The sequence below is a fragment of the Taeniopygia guttata genome, chromosome 4A, assembly GCF_048771995.1.
Source record: "Taeniopygia guttata chromosome 4A, bTaeGut7.mat, whole genome shotgun sequence".
In the NCBI taxonomy this organism is placed as follows: domain Eukaryota; kingdom Metazoa; phylum Chordata; class Aves; order Passeriformes; family Estrildidae; genus Taeniopygia; species Taeniopygia guttata.
Genome location: NC_133029.1, coordinates 1,605,105 through 1,618,212, shown reverse-complemented (window position 1 = coordinate 1,618,212; position 13,108 = coordinate 1,605,105). Strand labels below are relative to the sequence as shown.

The following is a 13,108-nucleotide window of genomic DNA, read 5'->3' as shown; positions in this document are numbered from 1 at the left end:
TTTATTTTTTTTCCTTTTTGTTTTCTCCCGTGTTCACTTTTTAGATTCGAGATACAAAATCATCAGATCAGAAAACCACCCTGCTGCATTTTCTGGCAGAAATCTGTGAGGAGAATTACCGGGACATCTTAAAATTCCCAGATGAACTGCAGCACGTTGAGAGTGCAAGCAAAGGTAAGCAAACAGACCAAGCACCTAAAGACAGGAGTTGTTTGCTTTGACATGAAATACTTGCAGCATTTCATCTGGGATTGTGGGATTATGTAACCTGCAAGCACTGATAATCCACGTGGATTCTGCTTTTCTGGTATTTATCGAGCTGAGAAGTCAGGAGGGAAAACCAGTAATAGAGCAACTCCTCTTCTTCTGTAGCAGGCTGTGAAAATAATCCAATTTATTTCAGTGAGGTGCTGTGGCAGCAGTGCAGGGTGGTGCTGAGTGTCCCATCAGACCTCTGAAGAGTGAGCACAGAGAGTTCCTCATTTCCACACCTGGGAGAGAATAGCAAATAGCTATGCTATTTATTTGTTATCATTTATGCAAATAGATATATTTATTTATGTATAAAAGATAGAAATAGGAAATGTATCATTATATAAAATATAAAATTATCTGTAATAAATATGAATATTTATTATTTATGCAAATAAACAGCTTGCTCTGGAAAAACCCCAGGCTGCATATGAGTAGATCTAGGTTAGTTGTGCTGCACAGGCCACAATTAATGATTATTTTTGGTTGGCCAGCAGGCCAGGCTGGGGACGTGGTAGCTGAACTCATCTGTTGGACACATTCTCATGTGGCACAGGCTGTGCTGCTTGGCACCCTTGTTGCTGGTTTCTGCTGAGGCAGAAGTAGGTGGTAGATGAAGATAACACAAACTTTTAATTTGCTCATTTAATCAGAAGATAAATATAAACATATAATTATAACAGTACAAAATATAAATATAAATAATATAAATATAAATACCTGGGCAAGCACGAGAACATGGAGGGAAGTAGAGGGCAGAAGTAGTTGGATGCACATTTCCACCAGCCCTGTCCAGGTTTTCTCCTGGAAATTTTTGTCTCCTTTTCTCCGGTGTTATCAGTCAATATCTCTCTTCAGAGCAGTGATTAGCTGTTGGATACTTTATTAATTAGTTCATCATTTGCTCTCAGTTTGTGTTCTCCTGGCTGCTGGGAGCAGAGCTCTGGTGTCCCCGAGGAGCTGGGGAAGTTCATCCATCAGCCCAGCTCTGCCATGGTTTCACCTCACACTGCTTCACACTTTTCTGTGTCTGTCTTTTTCATACTTTTATCTTTTTTTTTTTTTTTTTTTTTTTGTGCTGTTTCTCAAACTTTGCATGCACCTTTTGGTTTTTTCCTGCACATAACCTGTGTTTTATTTGTGTGGATTAAACGTGTCCCTGCCTCACTTTGCTGCTGATCATTCTCTGAGTGCCTCTGGACAAAATGGGGCTGATTTGGGTTTTTTGGGGTGTCTGTGCAGGGCTCAGTCATCCTTGTGAGTCCTCTCCAGCTCAGGATATTCTGTGGCTAACATATTAATGAATTTATTTATGCAAGTTGCAGTTTAGCATCTTATCTAAATGCCAGAAATGTTTTCTGCCACTTGATAATTCTTTTCTGGAGGTGACTTTTCATCTTTTTCTTCCTTTCTTTGTAAAGTCTTCTGGTTTACCAGGCACTTTTGATGATCTTTTATGAATTTTCTTCTGTGGGTGACACTTGACCTTGCAGCTTTGAGATTTTTATAGTTTGCTTCAAAGCCTCTGATGTTCTGTAAGTTGACTTGAGGAATTAAACTGGAATAGTCAGTAAAGTTTAGTTAAGCTGTAGCATCCTAAACAGAGAAAACATATTAATGGGAGCAAAGCCTCTAATAATTCTGATGCTTAGAATACATATGAAAAAGATTTTATTCCAGTTAAATTTGTTGCATTCTGTAAGATAAAAGCTGCATTTCCTATAAACAGCACTGGCTTCTAGCAGAGCAGAAATTCCTGTTCATTTTTAATGACCAAATCTTCTCTTTCAACCCTTCTTTGCTTTCTGGAGCAAGGCAGATTTTTGGCAAAATAAATGGGATTTGTGCAAGTTGCCTCAACTGCTCCCCATGGTGCTTCTGGGGGTTGGTTAATTGTAATGTTCATCTGCTCTGCCACACGTGCTGCTTTTCTGTGTAGGAAGGGGAAGTGCTTTGCATGGAGGAGATTTGCACTTCCCATTTATTGTTTGGTGCTTTTTTGGGGATGGACAGTTGGGTTTATTTTTCCTGTGGGAAGCCTCTTTTTGGAATAAATTGGCTGGATATGAGGATGCTGGCATCAGTTATTCATAAAATTGGAAGAAATCTACCAGCAAATATTATCTCTGCATGAATTTTAAATAAGGAACTATGAGCCAGGCAGGTGAGTGTCATTACTTGAGATGGATGCTGGTATTTTTTAGTCAGGAGGCAGCCTCGTAGTCTGAACTGTGCATAACCTTCCAAATGCTGCATTTGGCATCTGCAACTTCTTTGCAATCTTGGATTCATATTCTCACTTCCATGTAAAGGAAAAAAAATCTTGTTCTGCTTAATTTTCATATAAGAATAAGGAACCAGCATCTGAACAATGACTGATTTTTTTTTTTTTTAAATTTTTTATATTTTACTTTTTAACAAAGAGGAGATAAAGCATAAAACTGGATTTTAATATGAAAAGGCCAATAGGATTAGATGAACTCCCCATGCATGTACTAAAATCTTCAATAATCTGATATAAGGTATAATAAAATAGTTGATCTTTTTAAAGATGGAAGATCAACCTGCAGCTTTATGAAAAGTAAAAATAAATTAGGAAACAGTTTCATTCTGGAAAATACAAGCAAAGGTCAAAGTGATTAACTATCTAGAGATCATTGGAAATAATTTATTCTTCCTGGAAGCAGACTGTGTAAGGAAAACCAATCAAAACTCACAAGGCTGTGATGCAGTGCATGGTTTGATGTCAGTGATTTCCTTTTCCCCCTTTCTTTTCTTTTCCCCTTTTCTTTCCTTTTCCTCCTTAATTTTCCTTTCCCCCTTAATTTTCCTTTCTCCCTTTCTTTCCTTTCCCCCTTTCCTTTCCCCCTTCCCTTTCCTTTTCCCCTTCCCTTCCCTTTTTTTCCCCCCTTTCTTTTCTTTTCCCCCTTTTCCCTGTCCTTTGCAACCAGACCCAATTCTATTGGCACCTTCACTTCACTTGTTATCCCGCTCATTATGGGATGTTATTCCCATCCCATTTTGGGCCTCAGTCAAATTTCCAAACAAAACCAAGAGGTGCCTTACAAGTCAGGTATTTCTAGACAGCCATGTGGTTAAAAGTATGACTCAGAAAATAAATATGTTTTTAAAGTTAAGGCTCACCTGAGTGTCAAGCCTCTCAGAAATCATAAAAGTGAAATAGGGTAACACACAAAATTAAGATGATTAAAATAAGTTAGCCATGTGTTTTATAACAGCAGCTTAATTTTAGATACTAAGAGGAGCAGTTTTACGTCCCAGTTTGTGATTTAACCATTGTGCCTGTAAATAATAAAACACAAACATCAGCCATAGCTGTGTCTTCATCTGTTGGATATCACATCCTGCTCCTGCTCGGGCTGCCAGCAGTGGCACTCCCTGGGCTGTGCAGTCACAGCAAATTGAGATTAACTGGGAAAGTGGGATATATTTAATAGAAACATCTGTATTTTTTAGTCTCTTTCAGCAATAACAAGTGCTTTTTGGAGCATTTAACACACTGAGTTAGTTGCTGATATCAAGATGTGCCACTTGATAGTTCTTTCAAAGTGGTGTTGAAAGTAAAATCAAGTGAAAGGTGCCTTGTGGGGGTGAATTAGGTCTGTGCAGTGGACTGAAAAATACCAATATCACCAGCACAGATTTGTCACTCACTTGGACATTGAAATTCATTTAATTAATTTGCCAGCATATGGTTCTGAGGGTGGAGGCACCTCTCTAGAAAGGCCGTTAGCAATTGAAACACTGGGGAATGCAAATCTGTGTGTACTTTTTATTACAAATACTGTAATAAAATATTAATTTGGAGATTTTATACAGGTACTTCACTGTGATTTAATGGCATCATTTTAGAATGGGGGAAATATTTTAAAGCATCCTGTGCCACTGTCACTTTGAAGTACAGCAATTTAAAACATGCTCATAAGCAGCAGCCGTTTTTCTGTCAGACAAAAGTTTTATAGTTTGTTGCAGCACCAAAAAAAAAAAAAAAAAGGAAATTGCTGAAGCAGATTTTGCCCAATCTGGCAGATGAGTGGTGGAAGGCACAAACCTCAGAGGTGCTGCTGGTGCTGCAGTTCCAAGCAGCAATTTCTCCAAGGGCTCCTTCTGGAGCCTTGCTAAGATTCTGGATTGCCTCACACCCTGCAGAATGGCTCAGTGAATTCTCCCAGTCTGTGAAGGCTTTGAGGGGTTTTTTTAGTCCCTGTCTGCGTGTAATAAATGCTGTAGAGAGCTGTGGTTGTTCTGCATTCTGGAGCTACGTTTTGAAGTTATAATTTGGAATCTCCATTAAACAGCTTTTCTGTATGGCTTGCATTTTAAGGCTCTGCTCCTCTCCCTGAAGTGTAAGTATCAAGGGCAAAATGAAAGAACAGTCCAAATAACTCTCATGGGCTGTTGCTTATTAAAGAAATTAAAGCATTTAAGAATTTCTGGCTGTAGTTAAACCAATTCAGAAGTGAAGATTGCTTTAAATGTCTTAAGTTGTGTAATCCATTTAGAATTCCTTAATACAAGCCTCCAGAGAGAGGCAAAAGCTACAAAATGGCACTTTGTTCTTTCTGCTGCTGCTGATCTGTGGTGGAATTTGCACTTTGGTGGCTGTGAGGAGGCTGTGGCCCCTCTGTCAGCGTTCAGGAACACACATCCTCAAGGGATGTGGTTCCATGCAGGTGCTTTTATTGAGAGCTCTGGGAATCAGGGGTACAGACCCAAATCTGACTCCGACACGGCTTTCGAGCTGAACGTATTTTATATTCTATCCTTATATAACTTACATATCAATTATTAAACTTATATTGTTCTATTGCATACATTGACTTTATTCAGGTATGAGTTTCTCGTGATCTTTCTTAGGCCCCTGACCACAGTTTCTCATGATTATTCTTACCACTAAACAGCAATCATATTTAATTACTAAATAATCATCACATCTAACAATTATATCATTTATCATGTACTAGCTACACAGATGCAGTTCTAGCAAGGTACAAGGCCTTTGTGTACCTAGGGTGTTTATTTTTTCTCAGGGCCTACTAAGCTTAATTTTCCTTTTAACCCTAAACCCCATGATTTTAAAACCCTTTTACTATCACCTGTGGCGGTGGGTCAGGCAGTCAGGGAGGCCAGGCTTCAGCTGGATGAAGTTATCCCATTTCTCTCTGGGTTTTCCTATCAGCAGCAGGTTGTGTGACAGCAGCTCTGCTCCTTCTCTGTGCCTTCCTTACTTGGTGTTTACTTGTCTCCTCTGCTTCATTTGCAATTTCTTCCACCCCTGCCACAGTTCTGCTTCAGCATGCTCCTTTAATGCATACTGATTCTGTAATTATAAGCTCTCTTTTAAAAATAAACTCAGCTTCGGAGCTCTTGCAAGACATTTGCAATTAAATCACCATCAGAGTGGGGTGAGGTTCTGGAGAGCTCTGGAGGTGCCATCCCACATTGCCAGGAGAGCACTGCTGCTGCTGAGCAGTGCTCCTGGTTATTCTCCTAAAACTGGGACATCTGTTTTCTGAAAGATTTGTAGCTGTAATATGAAAAGTCAGTTCAGCTGAAGAAGTTCTGTTCTGTGGCACTGTTTGCTGTTTGGTCAGTGAGGGGAATGTGGAAGGTTGGGGGAAGGCTGCTCTTGCCAGGGGAGAGCACACACAGAGTGCCTGGGACTGAATCCCCCTCTGAGCTCCAAACCAGGCTTGTGACAAAATTTCCTTTTCCATGGAAATTGTCTCCACCTCCCTGCAGGTGGGCAGGGCAGTGACAGCAGTGCAGAGGTGCACAGAGAGAAATGAAAGAGAAAACAATTTCTATTTCTGCTCCTTGTTTTCCCATGTGGAATGTGTTTGGAGAATTGTTTACCTGGGGTGTTGCTTGGTTGGGTTCTGGTGAGGATTTTTTGAGCCTGGTGGCCAATCCAACCCAAAAGGGGCTGGGCTCTCAGAGAGGGTCATGAGTTGGGAGGGAGTTAGATATGGTAGTTAGAACAAGTAAATTTTGTAGTTTTAGTAGCTCCTTAAAGCAGTATATTAATGTATTTCACCATAGTTATAATAAAGAAATCATTCAGCCTTCTGAATTAAGTCACACATCAGCATTTCTTCCCATTGGGTTCGCCTGCATTTACAATAGATTGGAGGATGGACCTGCCACCTCCAACCACACTGCTCAAACCAGCAGTCCATCAATCTCTCCTCCCACAAAGAATGTAGAACAATCATTATTTACATGAACACGTGTGAGAACTCCAGCAGAAATATGTAAACATCAGAAAGCATAGAAAATTTATATAAGAACTTTAAAACTTTCAAAAGAACTATAAAAGAAAACAACACTTTAAAAAACCAGGTCAACAAAGGCACATCCATGAGTGAAATCTGTCAAAGATTCTGCTTTGGAGCTTCCTCAGACCAAATTCCAGCACATAGTAATAGGATACAAAGAGAAAACATTGCCATTTGGGCAGACCTGCTCTTACTCCTAAACTTGCAAACTGAAGGTCCTGTCAGGGAAAAAGTCTGTTCTGCATGGTGGCTTGGTTGTTAAGCACCAGGACTTTGTGTCCGAAAGCTTCCCCCGTTTTTGGGAAAGGAGGATGGTGACTCCTCTAGCTGGGTAGGGTGGGAGCTGTTCTTCCCCTTTGACCCTGAGGTGTTTAAACATTTATTGTCTTAACAAACAGCAACTTACTCGGTATGAATTGAGTAATCAATGCTTGTAATTCCTGCAGATTATCTACTTGCTCACCCATTTCCCTCCAAACTGCCTTTCATTCCTTTGTGAAAGACTCTTTCCATCTGCCCTCGGGCAATAAGAAATAAATAGTCATTAGTATGCTTACAATGTAGTTATGGTACAAATACTGTCTAGACTTAAAAATCCATGAGTTAATTTGCTTCTTACAGACTTGCTTTTGCTCAGTGAAGTAATTGATGTTGTTGGCTTTCACTTCAGAGTTTTTTCCAGCTGTGGACGTGGCCATCCCAGTTCTGCATCGTGATCAGAGACCATTTAAATTTCTTATGCAAGAGGCACTGCAGCTAATCAAAATATATCATTTCACCTCTCGTTGTGGGGAGGACTCTCAGTCTGATGCAATCTTGTTTTAGAAGGGATTACTCTGACCTTTGGTACTATTGCTGTATTAATGTAAATACAAAATGCTTAGCCTGACTACAGGGAGCAGCTAGTGCTCGCCATCAGCATGAGATTAAGTGCTTGGAGCATTTTTCTGGGACTAAACTGCTCCACCAGACACTCACTAAGCCCTCCTTAGCGTGCAGACTGTGCAACTGCTTTCTCCAAAATAAGTGGATAGGATTGGTTTGATGGGTTTTTTTCAGAGGAGCAATTAATATAAGGAAAATAATAAGGTAAAGGAAATTATTACCTTCCATGTCAGAATAATATTGTGCCATCTCTTTAGTGGCTGTGATTTTCTACTATAAATAATAATATACAAAATCATCTTTTAATCAGTCCAAGATTTAATGATGCATGATTAAGTGAGTTGCATTCAGTAGTTGTGCAGAGACAATACTGATGGATCTAAGTGCTTGTATTGCTGTGCCCCTGACAGGAATAACCTGGACAATTCATTATTACACATCGCTTCACCTTGTTTGTGTTAGTTCTGTGTGTTGCAGGGATTCTGTAGTGAGTTGAAACACAAGTTAAACTCCTGCTTTTGGCTTTTTTCTTTGTCTCTTAAATCCTTTTATCCCCAGGGTTTGAGGTGCACACATTCAAGGTGCTGCATTTCTTTCATTTGTTGTTTCATTTCTTTCCACCTTTGCGCTCCAGGCGCTGTCTGCGAGCCAACCTTTTCTTAGGGCTAAACTGAGGCCCAGACTGACAGAATTTGACACAAACTGAGAAATTCTGCTGGTGTTTTCCTCTGTTTGGCCTGGAAGATTGGTCCATGTTTAGGTTTTGGGGTTTGTGTGGGTTTTTAGGCTGTTTAGGGAGAACTCTGCAGTTCCTTCAGGCTGCTTCCCCCCATCTGCACGTGTTCACAAAGACTTTAAAAATTCCATCCCTGCCTCTTACCTTTGACTTCCTTCTGAACCTGCTGTCCAAAAATTCACATCATTCCTTCCTGAGCTCATTTATCCTCTGTCTTCACTGTTCCCTGTGCCAGCAAATTTGACTGACTTGTGAATTCTCAGATTTTCCTGTTTTTTGGGTGCTGCCTTTCCATGGTGGGTGGGAGTGCTCAGTGTCCTGTAGAGCTGGGAGGGTAAAAGGTTCTCTACTGCTCCTGATTTGTTCTCATTTGGAAACGTGGAAACCTTTTATCCTTGCTAACACAAGGAAATAAATGGCCAGGCATCCTTTAGGTTGCTCCCTTTTTTTTGGGGGGTCTGCTCATCCTTGAGTGTAAGGGGGTTACACGCAGGGCTATTTTTTTTTTTTTTCTGGTGGGTTTTGCTGTTGGGATTCTTTTTTCTTCATGTTTTCCTCATTTTCTGTACATGCCTCATGTTCCTACCTCGCCATCAGTTATTTATGTATTGGATTTAGTTGGTTGTTCTCTCTTGCTGCAACATTAAGTGGAATAATATTGGAATGACTGCTCCAGGGAGGCTTTGTCAGTAAGAGCCCTTGCTGCTGAAGGCCAAATGCTGCCTTTCATGTCCATTTTTGAGACCAGTTCTATTAAATGCCTATTTTTCCTGTGGAGTGATGAGCAAATGGAAGGTGAACAAGTCTCTGTCTTTGAGGAGGGCAGGGGACAGGCTGTTCAGGGTGTGCATTTTGAAATGGTTTCAAGGAAATGGCTTTGTGCTGCAAGTAGAATTTATGCTTTCATAAATTAAAACCTTGCAAGAGTTTGAAGAAATTTACATGAATTTCCCTGAAAGTAGAAGGTATTCATGTTGATTCCTTTGCACATTACTGAAGTAGTAAATCTCTAATAAAAGGGTTTATGGGAGGAAATGCAGATATTTTATTATAGTCTATATATATATGTTCCCTATTCTGTCATCTTTTGAAATTTGTCTTGCAGAACAACAACTGCATAAATTATTTGAACAGAAACTTGTACATTTGTCTGGGCTAGGGGGAGAAAAAAAGTGAACAGAATTGTACATTCTACAATATTTTTTTGTTAATTGAGTGTGAGTGTAGAAGTTAATTATGGGAAGCACAGCTTTAGGATGCAGCCTTTGTGCTTGGGTAGAGTTCCTCCCTGCTTTAAAGCCAGGATGTTCCTAATTGGGCCTTTCTGAACTCAGTTTTATACAAAAGTGTCACTGAAAACACTTTCCATCCATCTTAATCACAAAGTTCAACAGTTATTTGTCATTGCTTGCTGAATTTCTTGGCACTTTTGCATTCCAGACAAAAATAAACTTTTACTCTTGCTACGTGGTCATGCATTTAAGTATTTTCAAATTGCTGCAAGCAGTTAAACCCCGTGTTATGTTGCCTATTTACTTTCCAGCTGCTATTCTTTTATGAACAGAATGACCATTTGCATCCTCCTCATTTATTTTTTTCAGTTCCAGCATTTTCCTTCAGTGCTGTTTGTCCCCCTCTGCATCTCCACAACAGTTCATAAAAATATTACAGTAATTCAAGTTCTTCAGCTCAAGCAAAAATGTGTGCTTTGATCATAATATCAAACGATTAAACTAATGCAACCAGAACCTAAAAGCTTTGATAATTTGTGTTATTCAGAGTGCTTTAGTGGTTGATTTCAAGGTTAACGCTCAAATGTGAATTTAAAAGCTACAAGGATTCTCTGGCCAATACAGATTCCCACCCCAGTTGAATTAAGCTTAAAAAACTTCCACTATAATTCTAGGATTACATGATTAGTAGTTCCTTTGGTACCCAGTATAAAATGGATAAAATTGAAAATAAAATCAAGATAATAGCTGCTATAAAGGCAGCTCTGTTGGTGCCATATGTATTTGAACACGCTCGTGAAATCAGTGTTATGGCTGATGGGAGTCCTTACTTAGAAAGAAAAGAAAATTGATTTTCTTCTGGAAACAGCTCCCTTATTTACCAGATTTTTATTTCCTATATGCTGTTTTGCAGGCCATCATGACTCAATTTCCTTCTACTATTTAACCTCATGTAGTCTTTTTTTTTTTTTTTTTTTAATAGCAGGAAAATAGAAAAATAAATGGTTCTTCAGAAAGTACTTAGTGGAACTTTTGGACAAACTGCTTTCCAGAAAAAGATAATGAAAACTCCTTTAAAAAAATGAATTGTTTGCTTTTCTTGGCTGCACTAGGTGTAAGGGGTCATGGGATTCTTTGCTTTTTCTTGAGAGTTGGGAGCTGAGCAAGGGGAGACAAAGAATGGGAGAAAGGCTTGGGTGGCAAAAGGCAGCTTTGACTGAAGAGTGAGGGATTGTGAAATTGTTCTGTGTGATAAAATACACAATTGGGCCTTCTGGATTAGGGCACAAAAGTCAGAATTTCCAGGTGAGATTGTCTGAGTCCTGCAGCTGGACCAGGAGTTTCCCTGCAGAGGCTCTCACCTCTCACCCAGGTCTGGAATTCCTTTGTGATGTGGGCTTCCTTCACCTCCACCATGCTGCTGGAGTTTTTTTGCTCACAGGATGTATCAATTAGGGGTTGTTTAATCCAAATTGGCATCCCAGTGCTTTTCATTAGAATAGCTTGTCACACAGCAAGCAGGAGCTCTTTACATCCCCTCTTTTTTTTTTTAATTAGTGTGCTGTACTCTGGGTCCTTTACTTCCTTTTGATTATCAGCAGCTCTTATTATTCAGACCTACCTTTGCTGTTAACACAGCTCTGGGCCCCAGAAATCAGTGTAACTTCAATATAAGAAAAAATATTTAATTTTTTCCCCCATGTCTATCCTTTAAATCATTCCTGTAACAGAAATGCACGTTAATAAGATCATTCATTTAAACAAGTACATGTATTAAGAAGATGAAATCTCTTTGAACTCTAGTTAGTTTTTAATGTTTGAATTAGATTTAAAAGAATATTAGAAATAATAATATTAGAAATATTGGATTTTTTACCATAAATTTAAATAGAAATGGAATAATTTGAACTAATGGTAGAATTAAGTGGTGACATTTCAATGTTAAATATGATGATCTGGTATATTACAGTAGATATTTCCACTTTATTTTTATGAAGGGTAGGATTTTTTATGAGCTGTAATTCAGAAAAATATGAGCCTGCTTAATGGAATCATTCTCTTTTGGACTATTTATACTGACATTGTTTTTCCCTTGTCTGATACCCTTTCTGGAATCACTTTATAAACTCTTTTTTTCCCCTTAGTTTCAGCCCAGACTCTGAAGAGCAACCTTGACTCGATGAACCAGCAGATCCAGCGGCTGGAGAAGGACATTGAGAACTTCCCTAAGACCCAGGATGAGCACGATAAGTTTGTAGAGAAGATGAGCATATCCTTTTGGCACGTCCTCACGGGGGATCTGAGCGTTCTCATCCTCTGCTTGAGGACTTGCAGCACTGAAAAATGGGTTTTAAGGCTCTTTTCATGCATTTCTTCTAGAGCAGAGAAAAAGCATCAGTGGATGTGGTGAATGTGAGCAAACAGAGAACTGAGGAGAGCTGAAAGCATCAATAATCAGATTTTCAAGGGGTGCCCAGACAGCTTTCCTGAAAGAATTACTTGCAGTGAGCAGCCATAAACCCAGTATGGGGATTTTTTTTTTTTCTTCTGTCTGAAAAGAATTATTGAATCAACTTTAGAAAAATACCAGGAGCAAAATTCATGTATTTATTATTTTAGCTCCAGATGTGTTTTTCGACAGGCAGACTATTAATTTTGTTAATGGTTTTAAGTTACATTTTTAACATTTTAGAGAAATATTTACATTTGTTTTCACTCTGAAATGTTATGTTCCTTAATTTCTGTAGAGAATAGGGACTGTGTGTTCTTTAAGTACTACCAAGTTAAATCTGGGGGGGACTGTAATGTGATATCAGTCTAGCTTGTTTTTGTGTATCCAGCTTTCCTTTTGTTCAAAAGTTTAAAGTAGCAAGTCTACTGAAGATACCAGAAGCTCACAAAAATGCAGCAAAAACTGAAAAAAAAAACCTTTAAACAAAACAAAACAAAAAAAATTCCCAGGTTTTCACTGTGCTCAAATCCCAGCTCTGTGTGGAAATATTGGGAGCATTTGGAGTGTGGTGCCAAGTCCAGGGCATTCTGTGCATTTCCAGATATTCCTGCCACATCTCTCCTCTCTTGCTGCCATGGAAGCGATGGCAGAACTGGTGGGTTTGGGGTTTTCAAGGGAAGAAGAAGGAGGGGACTGATGTTTAGATCCATTCACAGCTGCTCATCACATTTGGTAGGTGGATGAAAAGCAGATTTGTCCCCTCTGCTGTGTCTGTGCAAAGTCAGTTTTTTTGCAGGATTTACCATCTGAATGGAGTCAGTGACAGAATTTCACAAGCAGATATTTAACATCTCCTCTGTGTGGATTTAGTTTAACTTTCTGACAAGGCTGCTGGAAAGGAGCTTAAGGGAAACAACTCCTGACTAAGTGGAAAATTGTTTCTTATTCCTTCCATCTTCCCTTGCACCTTGTCTTACATGCAGGGTTCGGGGACTTGCTGCTGGTAATCACTTTTATCAGTTCTGCTGTTAAACAAAGCTCTTTATTATTTCCCTGAGCTTCATTCACATCAGAAAACCTTTCAATATTGCCCTGTAATTGTTCTGTGCCTTGTCACCCCATCAGAGGCTAAATTCTGCCACATTGGCCCCACTTTTATTCATAAATTAAACCAATTTATGAAATGCACCTTTACCACTGTTTTTTTTCTTGTTAAGTTTGACAGCTCTGCTTTCCAGGTGACAGAAATTGT

At 39.3% G+C, this 13,108-nt stretch overlaps 1 protein-coding gene across 6 annotated transcripts in view; it reads left to right on the top strand.

Moving 5' to 3' along the window:
• Positions 1-13,108, top strand: part of DIAPH2 (diaphanous related formin 2) — a 170,455-nt gene that overhangs the window by 74,412 nt on the left and 82,935 nt on the right. For all 6 annotated transcript variants that reach the window (XR_012055916.1, XR_012055915.1, XM_072929021.1 and 3 more), the window contains 2 exons: positions 45-174; positions 11,549-11,674. Coding sequence is in view for 4 of the 6 variants with exons in the window: in XM_072929021.1 (XP_072785122.1) it covers positions 45-174; positions 11,549-11,674 (256 nt within the window). In the remaining 2 variants the exon portion in view is untranslated. The remainder of the gene's footprint in view (positions 1-44; positions 175-11,548; positions 11,675-13,108) is intronic.